Source organism: Panicum hallii, chromosome 5, assembly GCF_002211085.1.
Source record: "Panicum hallii strain FIL2 chromosome 5, PHallii_v3.1, whole genome shotgun sequence".
NCBI lineage: Eukaryota > Viridiplantae > Streptophyta > Magnoliopsida > Poales > Poaceae > Panicum > Panicum hallii.
Window position 1 is genome coordinate 5,042,759 of NC_038046.1, and position 21,086 is coordinate 5,063,844.

The following is a 21,086-nucleotide window of genomic DNA, read 5'->3' on the forward strand; positions in this document are numbered from 1 at the left end:
CAACACGATAGAATCATATAAGCGGAGGAGATAGAAGTGTAGAACAACTTCTCAATCTCAGACCTTTTATAAAAAAGCTTGTGTTCCTTTCTCTCTCTGTTCTCTCTTTTCTCCTCTCCCTCCTCTCTCTATTCAATGCTTCTTTTGTTGAGTACTTGCCGTCTCAGAGGGCGAGGGCCAGAAGCCGGCCAATGAGAGGTGAAAGGTGGTTACAAGGAGTGGAGTAGGAGACAGAAATGCTGACAGAAAAGCCCTACCACACCCCTCTCTATCCCTCGTCCCCTCTGTCTGGCCTCCCTCTGCATCCCTTCCCTCCCTCCCAAGTCCCCAACTAGCTGTTACAAGCCTGTGAGAAAAGAGGAGGCAGGACGTGTTCAAAAGGACAAGATCTTCTTTGCAGTACAGTGGATGAAACTCCAAGGCCGATTCAATTCGCCAGTGCTCCTCTTTTCCGCGTGCGAGAGTTGAGAGCAGAAACAAACAAAGAGGCGGCGAGGGCTCTGCTTGCAGCCTTGCATGCTTTTGCAAGGATGGTAAGCGCACGGCATCTTCTTCCTTTCTCTACTAGCCCTCCCTCTCTTCCAGCGAGCGCCACCTACAATCACTCACTATTCTTCTTCTTCTTCATGGTCTCTTGTTGGTGGCGTCAGAGCTCGTGACCATGGTGCACGGCGAGGAGAGCTCGTGGAGGATGGAGCGGGCAGCGCTGCCTCTCAACCAGGCGCTCGCGTACGGTGTCCAACTCCAACCCCACGCCGCCGCCGCCCCGCCGCCTTCCTGCTTCCTGTACGTACTGCCTGCCTCTCCTCCCTCAACTCGGTTCCGGTTGGTTTTTTCTTTGATCCCTCTGGCCCGCCATCTCCTACCTCGCCTCATCCTCATCCTAGAGCCAGCATGCAAGAGCTCCCGCTGCTGCAACTTTTCCGCGTCGCAACCAGCTGCTACAACTGCGAGCACTTGCCGTGTTTTCAAATACTTGAGTGCGCAGCTTCTTTAAAGTATTTTTCGCCCTCCTTTTAATCCGTCTTTATAACAGACTGATTCCACAAGCTTATGCCGCGCCACTTTGGTTGGATTACACCTCCGCCCACGCACCGGAATTTCTTAATGCCGAAGGCCTGCATCCCGCGAGTGATTTGGGCACCGAGATCGATCGGCTCGACTCGGCTCCATCTTTTCGCTTCGCCCTCATCCTTATCTGCCTGCCCATCAGCAGGAGCTCTAGGCGGCCTCGGGTCTCGGCCTTTCCATTCTTGAAAAGTTTTTATCTGCAAGCTTTTGCCTCCTCTGTGGCCTCGCCTATAGCTTAGCTTGAGGGGCGATGACTGACGGGCTCTGTGTGCGCTACTGCTCGAGCAGGGACTTCCAGCCCGCGGCGGCGGCGGCTGCCTATTTCGGGTTCGGGGAGCTGGAGGAGGCGCTCATCCATGGCGGCGGCGGCGGCGCCTCTGCCAGCACCGGCGGCGGCGTCGACCCGGGCGTGATCACCAGGAGCGACGTCGCGGCGCAGACAAAGCGTAAGCTCTTGGGCCGGCTCTTCTTCTTCTTCTCTCTCTCCGAACCTCGGCTACATGCCAAAAAGGCTCTTGGGCTCGCTCCTTGCCTCGCCTCGCCCTGTGCACAGCGCCGCACAGGGCGAGACATGCCTCGCCTTTTGGCGCCCCTGCTGGTTTCCATTCCTATGCAACACAGTGTGCAGCTGCTGCAGCTGCATATAATGGTGTCGATGCCGATGCCACAAAGATGGAAACATCACGTTTACTCTCTTCTTCGTTTCTCTCCCTTCTCTTTCTATGCATTATTTCTTCTTGCTAGACGGCCTACCTCCTCCTCTCTCTCTCTCTCTGTGCAACTTCATGGAGGATGGATGAGAGAGGGAGGGAGGGAGGGAGAGTGGATGCATGAACAGGGGAGGAATCGGTATTCGATAAGGCCCCGTGTTAATTCTCTTTGTATGCATGCAGCGGCAGCGGCAGGATACCTCGCGGGCGCTGGCGCAGGCAGGCCCCCCACGCTGGAGATCTTCCCTTCGTGGCCAATGAGGCACCAACAGCAGCTGCACAGTGTAAGCAAAGCCAAGCAAAGGCCTCCCAATCTCCCATGATCATTGATTCATGCATGCATGCAGCGCATTCACTCGCTCGTCTCGCCCTCTGCCTCGTCGCTGAACCCAAGAAAAGATGTGGCTGTTCTTGCTGTGCTGTGCTGTGCTGTGCTATGTTGGCCTGCTGCAGCTCTGCATCCGCAGCGAAGCCAGCCAGCCATGGCGACGAGCCGACGAGCGAGCGAGGGTAAAAAGAGGACGACGACGAGCGATGTGCGGTGGTGGCTCATTGATTGTGATCTTTCTCTTTTTTACCGCGGCCGAGCATAGAGCAGACATTGGCATAAATCTTTTTACCGGCCGCTCACTGTTGCCTTGTAATTGCTGAACAGGGGAATTCGCAGTCAGTAGGGAGCACCACTGACTCGAGCTCAGCTCAGAACACAATGTCTCAGATGGAGTTGGTGTCCCCAGCCTCCTCTGCGCCGCGGCAGGAGGTCATGATGGTGACCACTGATGATTACAGCTACAAGCCGGGCCTCGCCGCTGCCGCCCCGCCAAGCTTTCAGCAGCAGCAGCAGCACCCGCCCCCGCTGCAGCTGCACGGAGGGGGAGACCATGACAAGGTACGCCTGCCTCCTGCCCTCCCCTCTGCCTGGCCGCGGCTGTGGCCCTCACCGCCACCCCTTCATCTTTTCCTATCACAGTAGCAGCGGAGCACCCCCCCCCCCCCCCCACCCCTTCCTGTCCTAGGCTCCTACGGCCCCAGCCAGCCAGCCACGAGCTCCCGTCCAGCCCAACTCACCAGTCTCTTCTCTTCAGAATATTGCCTGCTGTCACGTCGTTGAAAAAAACCCGGTCTTCAATCCTTGGGTACCCATTGTACGTAACACGCTGTTCTCTCGTGTCACACCAGCGCCGAGGCAGTGCGCGTACGGCAAGAACCGGCACTGTGCTGTTGGCAGCTTAGCTCATGTCCAAAGGAAGGATAGATAGGATGAGTGAGTGAATGATGGTGTGTCTCGCCGCTAAACACAGAGGCATGCGTGCGTGCGTAGTGTGATGTGGCCTTTTTCTGAATCGAAAGCCAGCCGTGCCCAAATGCCCTGGGTGATTGGACTGATGGCATCTGGTCAATCCTACGGAGGGGACGCCAAATCATGGCCGGGGTCACCCCTAACCTCCCTTTTTGTCTCTCCCTCTCTTCCTTGGATGGATGGATAAAAGCTGTGATAAGCCCATTTTATCTGCATGCACTGCACCTCGCCGCCAACAGCACCGATAGCAACAGGCCCGTGGCTGCCAAGACCGGCCTCACTGAGCTTTCGGGGGCAGCTACAGCTAAAAGCTGCCTGTGTTGGAACGAGATGGAGAGTGGCGGTGCAGCAGCCGCCGCCGCGCCCGTCGACGGTGATGGACGGACGACAGGAGCTTCGGCCCCCTGAAGCTGTAGCTGTAGCTGTAGTTGCCTTTCGTTCGATGGCGAGATGGCCGCGCTACTGTGCCGCTGTATAGTGTTGTGTATGCGATACCACCTAATTCTGGCGCCCTGTTTGGTGGTGTACTTTGCACAGAGGAAGCAAGGAGGATCCGCAAGGAAAGATGGCAAGTTGGTGGATGCCAAGGTGGGATAGCTGCTCTTGTTGTTGCTGCACTGGATTCCCTCCCCCGGCTCCATCACTGTTCCTGCTTCCATATGCATGGACAGTCACAGACTGCATCGGTTTCGTTTTCCTGCACGCTGACCATTGTATCGCTGTGGGTTCTGGCAGACGGAACGGCGGCTGGCGCAGAACAGAGAGGCTGCGAGGAAGAGCAGGCTCAGGAAGAAGGTGATGATTGATTGATTACAAGAACTCCAGCCATGAACTGTCATTTTGATCTTTTCAGAAAAGACTGCCATTTTGTTTGATGGACTGATTTATCTTATCTGTCCTTTCACCGCAGGCTTACGTGCAGCAGCTGGAGACTAGCAGGATCAGGCTCCAGCAGGTCGAGCATGAGCTCCAGAGAGCACGGTCACAGGTTTGTTGCAGCCCGAACTCCGAAACTAACCTCCCATCTGATGAATCTGATCGTGCATTGGATGCGAGCTCGTATCATTCAGAGCTTGATGTGTCATGGCATTTTACCCGTGGTCCAGGGCCTGTTCGTTGGAGGGTGCAGCGCCGCCGGGGACATGAGCTCTGGTAACTCAGCGCCGTCCATTTCGTAGTACCACTAGCTGCCGCCGCAGGCCGGCGCGGTGGTCGAGACGGCCGGCCTTGTCCGGCGTGAAAAGCGTGTGCCGCCGGCCGGCCGGCTACTAACTCCGCTGTGCCGTACCCGTGCAGGCGCCGCCATGTTCGACATGGAGTACGCGCGGTGGCTGGACGACGACAGCAAGCGGCTGGCGGAGCTCCGCGGCGGGCTGCAGGCGCGCCTGCTGGACGGCAACCTGGGCCTCATCGTGGAGGAGTGCATGCAGCACTACGACGAGCTGTTCCAGCTCAAGGCGGGGCTGGCGCGCGCCGACGTCTTCCACCTCCTCACCGGCAGCTGGGCCACCCCCGCCGAGCGCTGCTTCTTCTGGATGGGCGGCTTCCGCCCGTCGGAGCTGCTCAAGGTACGACCGCTGCCGCCATGGCGCCCGTCTGTGCAGGGCTGTCGAGGCGGCGCGCCCCTACTGACTGAGCCTCTCTCCGTTTCTTCGCCATGCAGATCCTGATACCGCAGCTGGACCCGCTGACGGAGCAGCAGTTGCTGGGGATCTGCAACCTGCAGCAGTCGTCGGAGCAGGCGGAGGAGGCGCTCGCGCAGGGCCTGCACCAGCTGCACCAGTCCCTGGCCGACACCGTCGCCGCCGGCACGCTCAACGACGGCGCCGCTGCCCCCAACTACATGAGCCTCATGGCCGTCGCGCTGGAGAAGCTCGCCAGCCTCGAAAGCTTCTATCAGCAGGTCACCATTTTAACTCCTCTCCGTTCCCAGCATCATTCACTGCCCTGCCCCCGCGCCTTGAGCTGTTATTTCTACTGCATCATGATCGGTAAACATTTTCAACCCAAGAATCAATACAAAGAGGAAAAGCTGGATTAAACTTTCAAGTACAGTAGTCCTTCCCTGTCAGAACTGCACAGTAACAGTAGCGATGGAGCTGGTCCTCGTTCAGTCGTCCCACAGGCTACAGGGCCTTGTCCTGCTTTCTCCATGGCAGGCCAACCTTTTGTCAGAAAGCTAGCTTAAACCTGCAGAAAACTGGATAAGCATCATTACCACTTTCCAGCACGCATAATTAGCTCGTGATTAAACAACAAACAAGTTAATGCTCTTTTTTGTTGAAAGATCACAACAAGCTAATGCTCATGGTGACAATTATTTTATGTTTTCTGGAGGAGCTGGTAGGGACCAAAGAAGGCAAGGCTTTGATCCTTTTTTTATGGGTTTGGCAAGGCTTTGTTCCTGGTCACACATGTGTACTGGCTGTACATACACGTACACACCTGTCTCTTTCTACAGAAAGTCAATGGCCGGATACATACGGTTGGCACTGTGCATAAACAATGCCTCTTGTGCGCCTTCCCTGTGCCGGCCATCTCCTTTTTATTCTCTCCCTCCTCTGTTTGCTGGTGCCTCGGCAGAACAGAGACCCCACAGGCACAGCAAAAAATGCTTGAGGCCTCTCATTCATGGTGTGCTCCATGGCTTGCAAAAGTTGCAAGGGCTCAATCCATGAACAGTGGTCAGGAAAAGGACACAGCCACCTAAACTTGAGCCCCATGGACGGCAAGAAGCCTAAAATAAATGATCATGCCTTTTTATGGATTATCTTCTCTATCAGGGTGTTAAAAGGAGATTGTGACCTCCATTTTGTTAGTTTATTTTCACCTTTCCTGAGCTCTTATTCCTTCTGAGATGTAGGCTTATTTTTGTTCTGTAGACAGAACTTTGCAAGAAGGTAGCCAATTAGTATTTCCTAGGTTCATGATTGGAGCAATCATTGCACAGAAAGCCTTGTAAGACCCATGGGCACAATGAACAAAGTTGTTAAGAGTAGCAGTGTGTTTGGAAAGATAAAGGTGCATATGAAAAAGACTTATAATAAACATGATCACACATGATAGGTCACTCTCCTATTTTTTCAGGCTTTCAGGATAAAAGCTGCTTATTGCTGATACTCACATCCTACTATCTCCAGTCATCAATATATGATGTTTTGGACAAACAAAATGAATTAGTTTCAGCAGGTTGATATACAGCTGTCAATAGGTGGAAAACAATTGCTACACCATAAAAAGTCCAAACTTTTTTGAAAAGAACGTTTCATTAGATTAAGATTAGGCACCACCAGAGAACTTTCAGCCGTCGTCCAGACTAGAATACAGTAGGAATAAGAAAGCACGACAACACTAGAATAGATGCATCTGCATGATCCGAAAATGCCCTGTCATTCAAGATAATGGAAGCACCAATGTGCAGCATAGCCAAGACAAGAAACAAAACTAATGTGACATCTCACCTTTCTTTTCATGCGTGCTGTTCCAACTGCAGGCCGACAATCTCAGGCAGCAGACGTTGCATCAGATGCGCCGGATCCTGACCACTCGGCAGGCGGCGCGGTGCTTCCTCTCCATTGGGGAGTACTACCGCCGCCTCCGAGCTCTCAGCAACCTCTGGGCTTCCCGTCCTCGCGAGTAAGATTCAGACTTTTTCAGCCTTCAGCTGCAAAAACTGCATCCTGTTCTTAACTCACTGCACTTTGGTTTTCCCAACCATGCCTGAACCACATCTACTCCATCAGTTTCCGAAAGATAGGATCGCCTTTTTTTTCAGATTTATTTCAATATATGAAAAGTGAGAAATCGACATGGCTGACAATGCGTGCATTTTACGCTCTCCTGTAACAGAAACTTCATCGGTGCAGAGAGCCTCAGCCCCACAGCAACGGAGCTGCAGGCTATGCACCAACAGCAGCAGAACCAGTTCTGTGGATTCTGAGGCCTCACCTGGAGGGTGTAGTAAACTAGGGGCCGCCAGTGATGTGGCGAAGATTCTGATTTTTGAGAGTGAGGTGCGCTGTAATGTTGTATTATTAAAGTACTGAGAAAGCAGCATCACTAGGCGAAAGGGAGGGGAGAAGGAACTGCTGTGGTGCGATGTTGAGTGGCTCACCTGTTCATATGGCTCTTGAACTGATTGAAGGGTTAGCGCCGCGGAATTTTTGTGCGTAGCAAGAGAGAACAAAGCAGAGGCGGAAAAACCTGGCTGCTCACTTGCCTGAGAGGACTAATTGCAGTTAGAGAGGCATAGTAACCATTGAATAAGTCTCAAGTTTTTCAAATGCTATGCAAACACCTCTTCAGTAGACTACCTCCAAACTTATCCAGGATGGATAGGCAGGCCTAAGAGATTATACCACATATATTGTAGACAGACAATAATCTATCATCGGGTATAATCTGGTATTGTTCAACAATAAACAATGACACCAGCTACCCAGGCTGTCATCGGGTAAAATCTGGTAGTGCTCAACAATTGACACCGGCTACCCGGGCTGTCATGGCCGTGCAACAGTGATCAGACTGGGTGGATGTGGGAGGTTGCCAGCCGCCGCGCCACCGGTTTCCTGCTCGTGATGGAGGTAGCTGTCGCCCCGGGCGACGTTCAGCTGGAAGATGAGAATAGAGAGCCAGAGAGGTAAAGATGAGAAAGTATTGTAACCAGATTTGTCTATTCAGTTCTGCGTCTTCATGTAGGTAGCCTTGGATTACATCGACCAAACCACCTGAACTAGAGTATCTCTACTAACAAATAAATTGCCAACGAACTAAATAAACTGAATCAAACCAATGCTAATCCAAATTGCTGGCAGCCGATTTTCGAAACATGATTCTGCTGAACACTGATGGGAAATAGAGAAACGGCAACTTGGGAATCTTTCTAAAGCCAACACGAAAGTTTAATATCGTCAACCACCACAGCAAGAACAAAGCCTTTTAATACTGTCAAAAACAATATTAAAAAGCATGACTAGTGAAGAGTAAGGCAGAGCAATGTCCGAAACAGCCAGAAAATAGGCGTCACGAAAGAAGAGCAATATTCAGCAACACAACTAGAAATAACACAGATGTTAACTGAATAGCAAATTAGAAGATGCAAGTCCATTCTATTGATGGACAAATGAATATAAGAGAAAGAGCAGTCAAATTATCTAAGATCATTTTATCAATGGGCTCAACGATTCAAAATCATCTCTGCTTTGAATGTCATCTACCACGTACATTTGAATTAAGATGTTATCACGCACAGCCCTTTCCATCAGATGAACAATATTCCAATCATGCAGCTCTCAAATTTTCACCCTTTTGACTGCAAATTTGTGATTTGAAAAGGCCCGGCAAATAGTGAAAAGGATAGAAGGCCACAAGAGCATCGAAAACACAATACATATATGCAAAGAAAGACAGAAAACTTCACAAGAAAACTTAAAGAAGAATAGCTGGACACTTTCTTTCCAATCAAGTGAAGAAAACATAGCAGCAATATTGAATGCAGGTTGCTGAAAATGAGAAACATATCACATTTAGCTATAAATGAGACCCCATCAGCCTAGCAGGGATTTTTTTCCTCAGAAGAAGAAAAGGGTTCGACAACAGCACTTGTCTGGCAAGCATTCCATCAGTGCACATACAGTAGTAAAACTTATACATATAGTTCACACAACATACTTCCCACAAAGGGATAACTTAGAGAATGACCAATGGACATTTACCAGGAAGCAGTAAACAAATGTACAGAATGGTACAGTCCATCTTAACATATCACAGTTACTGAACAATCCTGTTTCTTCTGGGTTTCATTTTCGGTTATAATCTGAATGGATAACAGAACTCACATCTGATTCCCCACTTCTTTTTGAAGAGGGGAGCAAATGTTTCGACCATTCCTCCAAGCTTTTGCGGTGAAGAGTGTTCATCCTAATACAGGGCCGCTTCTCACGAATCATATGCTCAGCAGCTTTCCAATCTTCAGCCAATCCTAGTGCAACAAGAAGTGCACACATCACACAGACGCTTCTGCCATGACCTGTTGTTAGAGATGTAACACGCTATTAAATAACCTGCCAATCCTAGTGTTCAATCAGTCAATTGCATGGCCTATTAGAGAAGTGAGGAAATTGGTATGCACAAGCCATTATAAAGAGGTTTTATTTTGAAACCAGTAACAAGGAGGTTTAAGCTAAAAGGCAAATTAAAGGTTGAGTTGGGTGCATGTACCCAGCTTAAGCTTAATGTTCTTTTAACTTTTGAGTTTTGACGTTAAACTTGGCTAACAATCTCTTAAGGTAAAGTTTGATACTGGTACAAGACTACTATATATTGGATGAACCTTGATACAGCCCATGTGTAATGCAGATGCCGTTCAGCATATCCATGGCGGTTTCATGTCTTGTTCGCAGATAAGCAAAAATAAATTAGACATGAAAAATAACCCACATGACACAAAATGACATGAAAATTGAAAAATAACGTGTCAGTATGTTTTGTTTCCTGACTAAACAATCATAATGCCAGCATCTTATATATGGTTCACCAATTCATTAGAATTCATCATCTCTGGAGATAAATATGTATCTCAAGTCCCAACAGCTACCTGAATATGATTAAACTACACAAATGCATTCAGGACCATATAAGTATTTTCAAGACAAAAATACATAGGGAAAAACAACATAGGTCCTTATGCAAAGTAGAGATGAGGAAAACATTTTTACCATAGGCACAGTGGACATAGATAGCCTTGTTCTGCGATCGCTTTCTCATAGCCCATCGCACCGCAGACTCAATCTGTGATGGCTGAGGAGCCCTTGTATCCCAAGTAGCAACGCAAAGATATGCATTTTTAGATAGAGTCGGGCTTTTTGGCAGCTCACATGTGCAATCTATGACTGCAGGGTCACATGGTGGCAGGTGTTCAACTGAAGAAGGCCATCCCCCAACAAACACTCCATCCACAATCTCAGTGTACAGGGGCTCATTTTTCACAAATCTTCGTAGCAGCACAAACATGTGAATGAAAAGAAGAAATGGCGAGAACATGATCCATGACCACAAAGGAAAGCTTCCATCAGATGCCTTGCCAAGGAGTAAAGGAAGATCAATCGCTGGATGGGAAGCTATGGAGATTAGCATTGCAATCATGGATGCATATATGAGAGGAAATGAGATAAGGGTCACTCCAAGTCCATGGAAAAAATATGCCACAGAAAGCAGGACAGCAGCCTTCAGTCCAATCAACCTGGATATTCCCCAACCCATCTCTGCAATACATTAGATATAGACTGAGTCCAAACATCAAGGACGAACAAGCACAAAAAAACATAGTAGTTAAAGCACCCTTTCACCATAAGAAACTACAGCTTGTTTAATAAACGAAATATAAAGGATTTATGTTACTTCAGTGGGATAATGTCATTCGATATTATGCCTTGCTCAGTTGCATTTTGTTTCTAAGTGAGCGGTTTCCATGATTTAACATTCAAGGCATGAGGAGTTTATTAATTCCCCATCCACAGTACAATATTTCCAGAAGTCTATCTAGTCGTGATCCACTGATCCATAACTAGCACAATCCTAGGGTTCTGTAAATTAGTATTTCGAAACTCCACGAGGCGCAACAATCTAAAAAACACAGAGACAATATGCATTCCTGGAAATTAGCAATTCACCGTATCGATACACGATCACTTCATCCGGAACCCCTCGAATCACAAGGCTCCGAAAATTAGCAACAAAATCAATTCAAAATCAACAGGACTGAAGCAAGACCTTGTCTCACCTTCCGTTCGAGGCCGCAAATCTCAGTGTCACACGCGCTTCGGAGGAGATTCCCCTTAGTGCCGGCTGTTGACCAAGCGGCCTCGCTCGTTTCGCGGCGTCCTAGCGCTGCCCTGCTCACGGGGCCTAGGGTTTCGGGGCTTGCTGATCGCGTCGTGGGAGTGGGGACCCTCTCTCTCTCTCTCTGGGTTGAACGGTTGAAGAGGGTGGAGACGAGTCCTGACGTGACCGTGTGATGGAGTCGCGTGCGCTGTGGGGATGTGGGAGTCCGGTCCGAATGGGGCAGTCTCCTCCGTATATGGGCTTGCAGCAAACCACAGCGCACCAGAGGCCCGATGTGCCTACTTAGGCCCGAGTCCGGGGGAATAGGTGCATGCGGCCCATATTTGATCCAGTAACGTTGCAAACTACAGTATAATTCAGCAAACTATCTTCTTCCAGGTTGTTTTTCCCCCAAGAGCACAGCATCGATTTACCGTAACTCAACAAACACTAAAACAATGCTATTTCTGCGAAATATACATGCTAGAATCTGTTACTCAACAAACACTAAAAAAACAACTTTGGACTCGGCACGGTTTCAGGAAAGAAAACCTGCAGTGCAAAACACTTGGCAAAAGCACTCTGCTGTGAGAAAATATTGGTATTGCACTGGAACATCAAGAGCAAATGCAGAAGATGCAGAAACAAACGGTATAGTATGGCCCTTGTTAAATACTATACACGAGCAAAACACGCAGAGCTTGTGTTGTGCTGTTATCTTACAACTGGTTTATTGTTTGTACTACGACGCACCGTTTATAAACACAGTAGCAGGCCAACACACAGCTCGTGCTCACGAACATTTCACAGCGATCACTTCGCATGCTGTCACTAACGACGTTGCTACCGACACCGTTGCAGCCACAGCAGCGCTTCCTAGGGAAGCAAGCGGATTGGGATTTGCACAATGCGAGCCGCGCAAGTCACAGTTCACCACATGGCGCTGCCGCAGCGGCGCAGCCCGCGACCGCTCTTCTTGGCGCTGACGTTCTCCCTCGCCTGCTCCATCATCTTCTCCACCAGCTGAAACAGACGCAAAGCCATGGCATGTTCCCGTCAGCACACTGCCCGACAACAACGTTGATTGCTACACTGACAATTAGCGGACGATGAACACTCTGCAAGAGAATGGCAGGGACGTTACCATCTTTTTCTTCGACAGCAGAATTGTCTTCTGCAGGAGAAATAAGACGGAGCACAGAAATTGTGTTTGGTCAGAACAATGCATAGATTGCTAAGAGAAATAATTGGGAAATCTTGGTGGATCATGATTCGCTTGTCAGTACCTCCTCGGCTTTGAGGCGCGCATTCTCCTCCTTGAGATGGTTCAGTTCGGCCTCGAGCTCCACGGTATACGCCTGCACCAGGACCAATTCAGAGCACATGAAGTCTTGTCACTTTCAAACGCAAAGACCACCGAAAATTGACGGCGACCGCATATGCGCACCTGCTTCCTGGCGCGTGACCGCGCCGCGGACTCGCGGTTCTTGATCATGCGCCGCTGCCGGCGCTCCACCGTCTTCTCGGTGCACCCGTCCTCGGGGGAGTCGCGCTTCCGCGCGCCGCCGCCGTTCCGGACCATCCCTCCGTTGCCAATGCAGCTCATCATCTCCGCCTGCGTCATCGCGCTCATCCCGTCCGACGACCCGGGGCTCACGGCGGGCGCCACGCACTGGGACGGCGGCGGCGGCGGCACCACCGCCATGGCCCCGGGGTACCCGTTGTGGTATCCCATGCCGTCGCCCATCACCGGGAACACGGCGTTGCCCGGCGCCACCTGGTACATCATGGGAGCCGGGAGCTGGCCCTGCTGCATGTGGCCCATCGGCGCGGCCGGGACCATGCCGACCGCCTGGCCGTGCCCGGCGGCGAAGGCGCCCCGCACGACGCCGGCCTTGACCAGGAAGTCCTCCAGCGTCATCTCGCCCAGCGTCACCTGCCGCCCGCTGGCCGCGACGCCGCCGCTCCCCACCTGCGGCTGCACGATGGCCTGCGGCGCCGAGTGGGCCCCGGCGTCCGCCGGGCCCTGGTTGATCTCGGCCCAGACCTCCTCCACCGTCTTCCGCGACAGCGGCGGCGGCAGGGCGAACGACCCCTGCCGAACCAACCCGCTCCCTCCGTTCTCACCTGCCCCCGCCGCCGCCGCCACCGCCGCTGCCTCCTGCTCCGCCGCGTCCTCCTTGCACCCGCCGGTGGCGGCCTGGAACTCCTCGGCGTTCCATATGTTGGCCATGAACTCGTCCATATTCATGGACCCGAAGTTGCGTCCCGGCTCGCAGAGCGAGCTCTGCAGCTCCTCCAGCGTCAGCGACATGATCGACGCCTGCCGCGCCAGCTGATCCGCCTGGTCCTCCGCCGCCGCGCCGCCGGGCCGGGCCCGGACGCCCTGGTCGCCGCGCTGGTGCGAGGTGACCTCCTGCTCGTCGAGGGCCTTGACGTTCTTGCTCATCTCCGACGCCATCACGCTCCCTCCCCTCTATCTTCTTTTTCTTTTTCTCTTGGTGCTCTGCTGCTAATGCTTCCTTGAACGCCGCACGCCGTCCTTATTTATAGCCTGCATGCGTTTCTTTCAAAAAAATATTATAGCCTGCATGCCAGAACAAAGCGCGGTGATTAGAACCGGCTCCGGCTTAGATGGTCAGATCGAGTGGCGCGTCTAGGAAACCCAGGTGCGGTGCCGGTGCCGGTGCCCGGTGGTGCTTGTCGCATGCGCTTGAATAATGAGCAGATAAATGCCCTGATCGGCTGCATGCGAGTGGATGGTGGATAGACACTTCCTCGTTTGGACACTTGCTTTGTCAATTACGTAGCTTCAGTTTCTTGCTCTCGCAAACGGGACCGATCTTCTACGCTCAGCCAAAGACGGTGAAGTCAAAATATTGACTTCACCCTGCTTCTATTCTGTTCTCGGTTTACAAACGACTTCACGCAGCTACGTTTATCGATCTGTGTACAACAGGTGATGTTGAAACCGATATAAATCCTCGTAACCTGACCCTAACTCTACCAGCCAATCGCATGCAGATATACGAGACCCTAGACCCATTCTTGAGGCTTCAGCGGCGGCTCATGGCTGCATCCGGCTTCGATATGCATAGCAGGTCATCCGCGCACGTTTTCCTTGGGTTTCGGCGTGCGAGTCAGTTAGGCCTGCGTGCGTCCTCTGCTCTGGCAGTAGCCAAGGAGCCCAGGGTGACGTAGTAGCCCCCCGGCCGTTTCCCAACGGAACTGAATGCTGGTAGACGGGGCGGCGAGGAGGCGTGACCATCTTGTTCCGTCTCCCTACGGCTTCTTGTGGCCTGTGGGGGGATACAGCCAACCCGGGCGTGCGCTAAGCGCGAGGTCTGACGAGCTCCTTGTTGACATCTAGCTCGCGGTTCGCTGGGCCGCCGCGGAGGCAACTCCACCCGCGCCGACTTAGCTCGCGGTTAGCACGGACGTAGCGTGATCGGCCACTCCCATTCGACCTCGAAGCGCGTGCTAGGCGCAGTCACGGTAACTTCCCCTTTTTTTTTGGTGCGTGACGCAGTTGTGCATGCAGAGTCGTGCTATACGGCAGCCTGAGGTGAAATTCTCAACCGAGGTCCTTGAAGTTTCTCGGATTTCACATTGGTCCATAATAAACACTAGGATCTTAAAGTTCTCTCTCTCTCTCTCTCTCATGGAATCAGTTGTAGGCCCATAGTATGCTTGTATCGCATTGTAGGCCCATAGTATGCTTGCATCGCATTTGTCCCATAAATCCGATGTTGGCCCGTTGTAGGCCCATGTCCAGATAACACTGAAACCACTGGTAGCTACTACCGTATCACTTCTTGTCTTCTTCTCCACAAAAGCTACCACTTCTTTTTTAAAAAAAAGTTTTAATCTCTCGTGTTGTTTAAATTTTGTTTCTCAAAATCATTTAAATTCTTGCTACAAAATAAGGTACACAAATTAGTCCTATATCATTTGTAAATGAGAAAGATCGTACCTACGAAAATCTGAGGGAACTTGTAGTTGTAGACTTCCCCTTTTGGCGGGGATTTTGACGGGTTACTGGCAGATGCATGGTGGTGTTCGCATTTTTAAGGGCTACCTCAACTGTACAAGAATGAAGGACCAATCGACCAGACATGCAGCACCAGAAGGTCGCTTCTTCAACATTACGGCAAAAAGATGAGGAGTGAACAGCAAATACTCCATCGATCTAATTCCTGCCCGTTGCTGTTAGCTCTAATCATGAATTACTCAGCAAAGCGCACCATCAAACACCCCGCATTCATCCCAACTGAATCCCAAATTAGCAGGAGCGGCAGTGAAACTAGAGAGCTACAAGCTGGAATGGAGGACGAGGGCGAAGACCAGGCGGCGCGCGGTAGGGTGCGTACCTGCTCAGGCGCCGCGCCGATGCGAGCTCCGAGGCCGCCGCGCTCGCGCCGCGGCCGGCCGGCCGGCCAGCAGCCGATGCCCAGCGCAGGTTGGCCCGCCCGCGGCGAACCGACCAGCAGCCGCCGGAGTGACGGAGCGGAGTGTTAAACGGGGAGCGTTTCTTGCCGCGCGAGAATATGTGCGCTTGGCTTGGCGTGGGCGCCGGGGCGGTCTGGTGATGCGGCGCCGAAACGGAGGCAATTAGCTCTGAAGCTAGACATGTGCGCGGCCGTCTCGGCATTACTTATAGGCAGGCGCGGCCGCGTGGGGGCGAGGCGGCGCTCGCCCCCTGTCGTTTGGACGTGTCGGGCTCGTCGGCGCGCTGGCTTTCCTTTCCACCAGCACAATCGCTATCCTTTCCTTGCGGGGGAGGCGAGGCGATGGGCTCCGAGTTCCGAGGGGCCGCTACGGCCTAGCCCCTGCATGCGGCTTGCTTCCGCCTCGGGGTTTTGTCAGCTCCGCTGCCCCATGCGCGCAGGCAACGCCGCAGTCTGCCGCGCGTTCTCTCCTTGCTTTTGTTTGCCCTCAGGCTCTCTGCCGAGTTGCGCGCCACCGGCCGCCGGCTGCGCGCACCGACGCCGGTGTACACCAGAGGGGCGTCCTCTGGCGTGGCACACTCTGCATCGCAGATTCGCGCCATGTTTGGCCAAGAGTTGGCGACAGGAAATGAGGATGTGAGATGACAGCCATCCATGCATGATTGCATATTTGCTTGCATGTCAGCGTAATATCGTCAGAACTTCAGTTACGAACCAAAACCAAAACTTTTGCCTTGGCTCTAGCGAGTTGCATTGCATTTGAATTGAACATACTCCCGTCGTTCACCGTACTCCTTTTATTTTGCAAATAGATATATGAAAAGCTGGCACGGAAAGGTAGCCAGGATCAGTCCTCACTCTTCAGTGGCTCGGGGCCCCAGTTTCCAGTCAAGCGCGGGTACATGTCAGCGTCGAAAGACAGACACGCGCACGCCGTGCCGGTGCCCGTAGGAAAACGAGGAGGGGGGGGGGCCAAAACGTACAGGCCGCGAGGGGCGGACACGTGCAGGATACGTGCCGTGACGGTGATCCCCACTCCGTGCCTGCAGTCGACGGTCCAATCTCCGTCGCGCCGTGCAATCAATTCCGCGGCCTGCTCATCCGGTGCCCGCGCCTCCACAGGAAGCAGGTACGCACATCCACTGGCCTGTCGGGTCGCTCGCAGCATCCACACCCCATGCGGGCCGCCGATTGGCATGGCTCCGTGCATGGAAGGCGCGGAAGGATTTCTTGTGCTTATCTTTGAATGAAGAAGTGCTTGCGCTTGATGTGCTTCGGGAAATGCATCCGATTGTGCTACAGCGGAGTGGAGTGGCAAAGCATTGGTGAAAAAAAAAGAAAAAAAACTCATTTTCATGTTTCGTTTTTAGGAAATTTTAATCCATCTCTTCACTGAATACATTTTTTTTCCAAGAGTCTTCAGTGTGTAAATCGTGTTGGGATGAGATTTCAGATACTTTTTCACTCTATACTTCTTTTCCCAAGGGCCCCTCCGTTCAGACGGGGTTCTTTTGAAAGCCTGGCCTTCTTCGATGGAATTTCAAAATCACCAAAAGAAAAATCCGACTTTAGATTTGGGGGACCATTTTGTAAGCAGAAGAGAATATAAAACAGGAAAAGATCCGATTGCTGTCAAACTAAAGGTGCAAGCTTTGAACGGAGCTTCGTGTTGAAGCTCTCCCGTTCCTGTTCCGTGGTGTTTGACCAAACATGTCACCTCCTGACGTAGTATCTTTCGACCATTCATTTTACAAGATATTTGGGCGGGTTCCGTCCACTTCTTAGGAAAAAAGGAACACATAATTAACTGCCTTAGATGATATATTAATGGACAGCCCACATGAACTTTGAATTTATTGCATTTCGGTGTTAGAAAAATGAAGAAAAAATATTTTATAAACCGTACCGTAACATCTCTAGTTTTTCCGGAGTGTTATAAATGTGCAAAATTTTGAATTTTCAAAAACTTTTTATGTATGTGCTTTATCTAATTCCAAATATAAGCATGGTTCTCTCTATCTCGAAATCTTAAGTAATTCAACCCAATATTTTTAATTAAATACCATTAAAATGTTAGAGTGAAATAATTTGAAGTCATTTGGATTTAATTGCAATCTACCTTGTTTGAAATTGTTGAATAGATCTTACTTGATTTGCTTCCGATTTGTTTGATTCAATTGAATTTGAATGGATCATTCAAATTCAAATTCAAATATTAACTACCTTAGCCCAGCTTGGGCCAAAAGCTCAAAACCGGCCCACTCGAGCACAGCCGGGCCCAGCACCAATTTCCCCTTTTTCCCTTTCCCCGTGAGCACAGCCCACGCGTCGCAGCCCCGCCCACACCGCCACCCCGCCGCCCACACACCGCGTGACTCCTTGCCTTCCCCGGCGCTGCCACTACCATCCCGACCCCACGCATCAGACGCGCCCCTTTCCCCCTTTCTTCCTCCTCGATGCTTTACCGCCGTCGACCGCTGTCCGCGCGCCCACACCTCTGCCCGCTCGCGTCACAGCTCCGCCCCGCGCCGCACAAGCCTCGCTCTGCGCCGCCGGAGCGCAACCGCCTGCATGCCCTTTTCCACCTCGCCTTGACCGCCTGCGTGCCCCCGAAAACCCTAACCCCGCTCCCGCAGTCGCTGGATACGTGCCACATGGCCGTGGCACGAAAGCCAAGCATCGCCACCGTCCGAGCCGCCGTAAGCCCTAGCCGCCGCACCTATAAGAACCCCGGTCGCCATGACCCAAAACCCTAGAGCCGCCTGGGGTTTTCCCCACCTCCAACCACCGCCGCCACTTCACCCGGGCAAGGAGAAAGGAGAAGGAGAAGGAGAAGGAGGAGGAGAAGGGGACAAGCCGAGGAGGAGGAGCGCAAGGAGGAGGACGCCACCGTCGCCGCCGTCTGGGGGAGCGTCACCGAGCCTGCGCACGTACACCTACACCAGCGCAGCCGCACGGTGCAGCACGACTTCACCTCGCCCGCGTCGACCCGCCACCGCACCGAGACCCTCGCCTACGAGCCCAGTTAGTGATCGCCGCCGCCTTCCCGTCCTTCCTCTTGCTGCCAGCGTGTTGCCTTGCCCCGCCGATGAGCCGTCCGTAGCACCCGCAGGACCATCCTACCCCATTCTCATGCAGGAGCCCGACGCGCCGCCATGCTTCCTGCAGCCGCCGTCACCCTCTCGCCACTGCACCGTGTCGCGGGCCCAGAGCACCGGTACCCCGCTCACGGCTCAGCCACGCCGCAGTCCTGGGGTACCAGGACCCGCGCGCGTGCATGCGCACCCAAGCCGCGAGGCCGAGTCTTGCCCTTGCCTCGTCACCCTTGACCGCCGGTTGTCCCCGAATCTCTTCACGCCACACCGTCGCGTCGCAGCCCTGGACCGTGAGGTGCTCGCGAGCGCGAGCTCGTCCCCAGTCAACGGCAAAAGGCCGTGCCCTTGCCCCTGCCCGAGCGAGGGCGCACTGCCCCGCGATGCCTGCCGCGCCATGATTCTGCCATGTGCGGTCACCACCCCAGCACGGCCGTGACGTCGCGTTCACGTAGCGGCCTTGCCAGTGTGGCCTTTCGTCGAACACGCCTTGGGCGCACGCCACACACACATACACCTGGTCACACGCACACAGAACCGCACGGGCCCTAGTCGCACCGGATCCAATGGGAAAACGACAAGAGGGGCCCGCCCCCCAGGGGGAGCAAGGGGCGCTGCCCTGGGCCTGCTCTATCAAAGAGAGAGGGAGGAAAGGGACCTGGGGCCGGCCTGCCACGCCGAGCCAGCCCGTGAGCCCGAGCCGGCCTGCTGAGCCGCAGGCCGAGCTGACCTGTTTGAGCCAAGCAAGGCCGAGTTGGGCCTTGAGTCGGCCCAACCGCTTTCAACCCAAAAACGGGAGCCGAGCCCCTTTTCCTTTTCTTACCTGGCCTGACCGAGGGCCCGACCTCTCAGCCTCGGGGTGAGGCTGACCAGTGGGTCCCATTGACCTGCTGACCCCGTTGACCGTTGACCGGTCAACGCTGATGTCAGCAGGGCCCACTGCTGACATTTCAGTACCGGCTGATGTCATGGTGACATCAGCATGCCGCTTGGCACGTTCTAGTGCTACCACGTGTCACTGCTGAGTGATTTTTCTTTTCTCAAATTTTTTATTAATTTCAAAAATAGGTTTTTTCTTAGAAAATTCATAATAAATCAATCAGACCTCTGGAAATTATGAAACCAGTTCCATAGTTCTTCTAAAATAATGAACTACCCATTGGAGTAGGTTTTTTGGTGATTTGGATCTTATTTAGCATCTTTTGTGCACTTTTACCTTTGGATCCTTGCTCTTACTTGTATTTACTTACTTGTATTTACGAATAGGATCCAGCTATGAGGAGGTAATCGACCATGATCACCCGGAAGCCCAGGAGGACTTTGAAGAACCGCCAGGTTCACGCCCATCTACGATCTGATTATCTATTAGGCATTACTTGCTAGATATGCTACCGCTACATGATGTATTACTATGAGATGAACCTGCATAGCCTATTTATTTACATGTACTCTTTGCAACTCACACTTGAATGTTATATGAAATGTCTCGCTATGCTTTGCATGTGTATGTGTGGGAATGGATAGATAGTCTTGGCGTGAGTGGAGATACAATTTCCAAGAGTTGGTGAATAGGGCTTTCAGCTGGGAGCGAGCGAACTTAACTCGATGATGAAGTTGGCTTGGAGTGTGTATCTTGGCACACTGTACGAAGTACCTGTGGCGGGTACAACTTGTTGGTTACTTGGTTGAGGTGTTGGGGCGCCCGTAAAGGGTGCAGTTACGGACCATTGCGGTGGAGACGCATATGACGAAGATGCCCGCTTCGGCAATTGAGGACTGGGTGAGAGTAAATATGATTAGTGGGACTATATTAAGCGTGCACACCAATTACCCATTATGAGGGTGGGCCCGGTCCGGGGCTAGCAAGTGCGGTACCAAACCGGTAGGAGAATCGAGTATCGGTGAAGGGGAAGGAGATGCTGACCTCACGTTCCCCGAGACACAAGGAAGGCTTCACAGTTCCTCTCGCGGGAGGATGTGCCCAGGATCCGGGAAAGCCGGATGGTGCTGTGGCTCCTAATCGTATTTCAGTAGATCGGTATTTCGTCGCTCAGTCGACTGATCCCCGGCTAGCGTCGATTTGAGTGGGTCCAGGTGTACAACCCCTGCAGGGTGAAAACTATACGTATAGCGGCGTCAACTCTACTTTTCTGTTGCTCTTATTAGTTAGTGTTACTCATGATTTTTACATCCCTCTAGAGATGATTTCATGTCTGGGGCAGTTGAGATGCGAGGAGAAGGAGTCCTCGCATCGACTTGGTGGTTTTGGAAGGTGTGTGATGGATCGGGAGTCCGGAATGCCGGAATGGCCCGAGTTCGGAGTTTGGAAGAAGTTATATATATATGTATATATGTATGCATGCATGCATGTATGTATGTATGTATAATGTTGGGCATGCATAGTAAATACTAGCTTAATCCTTTAAACTTTGTTATATCATTAGTTTAGTCCACTTGAAAGTTTGCATTCGGATGGTGATGTAAACCTATTCCATACCTTAGGGATAGCATGGTATGATGCAGAATCCGATCCAGAGTTCGACCCCAACGATGACGGTTGGTACAATTGAAGCTCGTGCTATGTTCGACTTGCCTGTGGAGGAGGTTCCAGAAGATGAAGGACGACCAGAAGTCTAGCTATCGC

The 21,086-nt window shown here is 52.2% G+C and overlaps 3 protein-coding genes across 4 annotated transcripts; 1 reads left to right on the forward strand and 2 right to left on the reverse strand.

Moving 5' to 3' along the window:
* The first annotated feature begins 123 nt into the window (after nt 1–123).
* Nucleotides 124–7,481, forward strand: LOC112895054 (transcription factor LG2). 2 transcript variants are annotated; one of them, XM_025962923.1, is made up of 13 exons: nt 126–533; nt 651–786; nt 1,360–1,517; nt 1,965–2,065; nt 2,437–2,670; nt 3,619–3,669; nt 3,817–3,876; nt 3,992–4,069; nt 4,188–4,233; nt 4,378–4,649; nt 4,745–4,984; nt 6,575–6,717; nt 6,931–7,481. In XM_025962923.1, the coding sequence occupies exons 2-13, from the start codon at nt 662–664 to the stop codon at nt 7,019–7,021; spliced, it is 1,599 nt and encodes a 532-aa protein (XP_025818708.1). In that variant the 5' UTR covers nt 126–533; nt 651–661; the 3' UTR covers nt 7,022–7,481. The 2 variants fall into 2 exon arrangements, with proteins under 2 accessions (XP_025818709.1, XP_025818708.1); XM_025962924.1 differs by lacking the exon at nt 3,619–3,669 and having other exon boundaries at nt 124–533.
* A 1,124-nt stretch (nt 7,482–8,605) lies between these two features.
* LOC112895903 (uncharacterized protein YnbD-like) lies at nt 8,606–11,096 on the reverse strand. Its single transcript, XM_025963904.1, has 3 exons — nt 10,862–11,096; nt 9,798–10,343; nt 8,606–9,109 (listed from the first exon to the last, which is right to left on the reverse strand). The coding sequence occupies exons 2-3, from the start codon at nt 10,339–10,341 to the stop codon at nt 8,880–8,882; spliced, it is 774 nt and encodes a 257-aa protein (XP_025819689.1). The 5' UTR covers nt 10,342–10,343; nt 10,862–11,096; the 3' UTR covers nt 8,606–8,879.
* Nucleotides 11,097–11,539: 443 nt separating this feature from the next.
* Nucleotides 11,540–13,487, reverse strand: LOC112894721 (bZIP transcription factor ABI5 homolog). The gene is made up of 4 exons (XM_025962517.1): nt 12,350–13,487; nt 12,189–12,260; nt 12,047–12,076; nt 11,540–11,925 (listed from the first exon to the last, which is right to left on the reverse strand). Exons 1-4 carry the CDS (start codon nt 13,361–13,363, stop codon nt 11,833–11,835), a joined length of 1,209 nt encoding a protein of 402 aa, XP_025818302.1. The 5' UTR covers nt 13,364–13,487; the 3' UTR covers nt 11,540–11,832.
* Between the last annotated feature and the right edge of the window lie 7,599 nt (nt 13,488–21,086).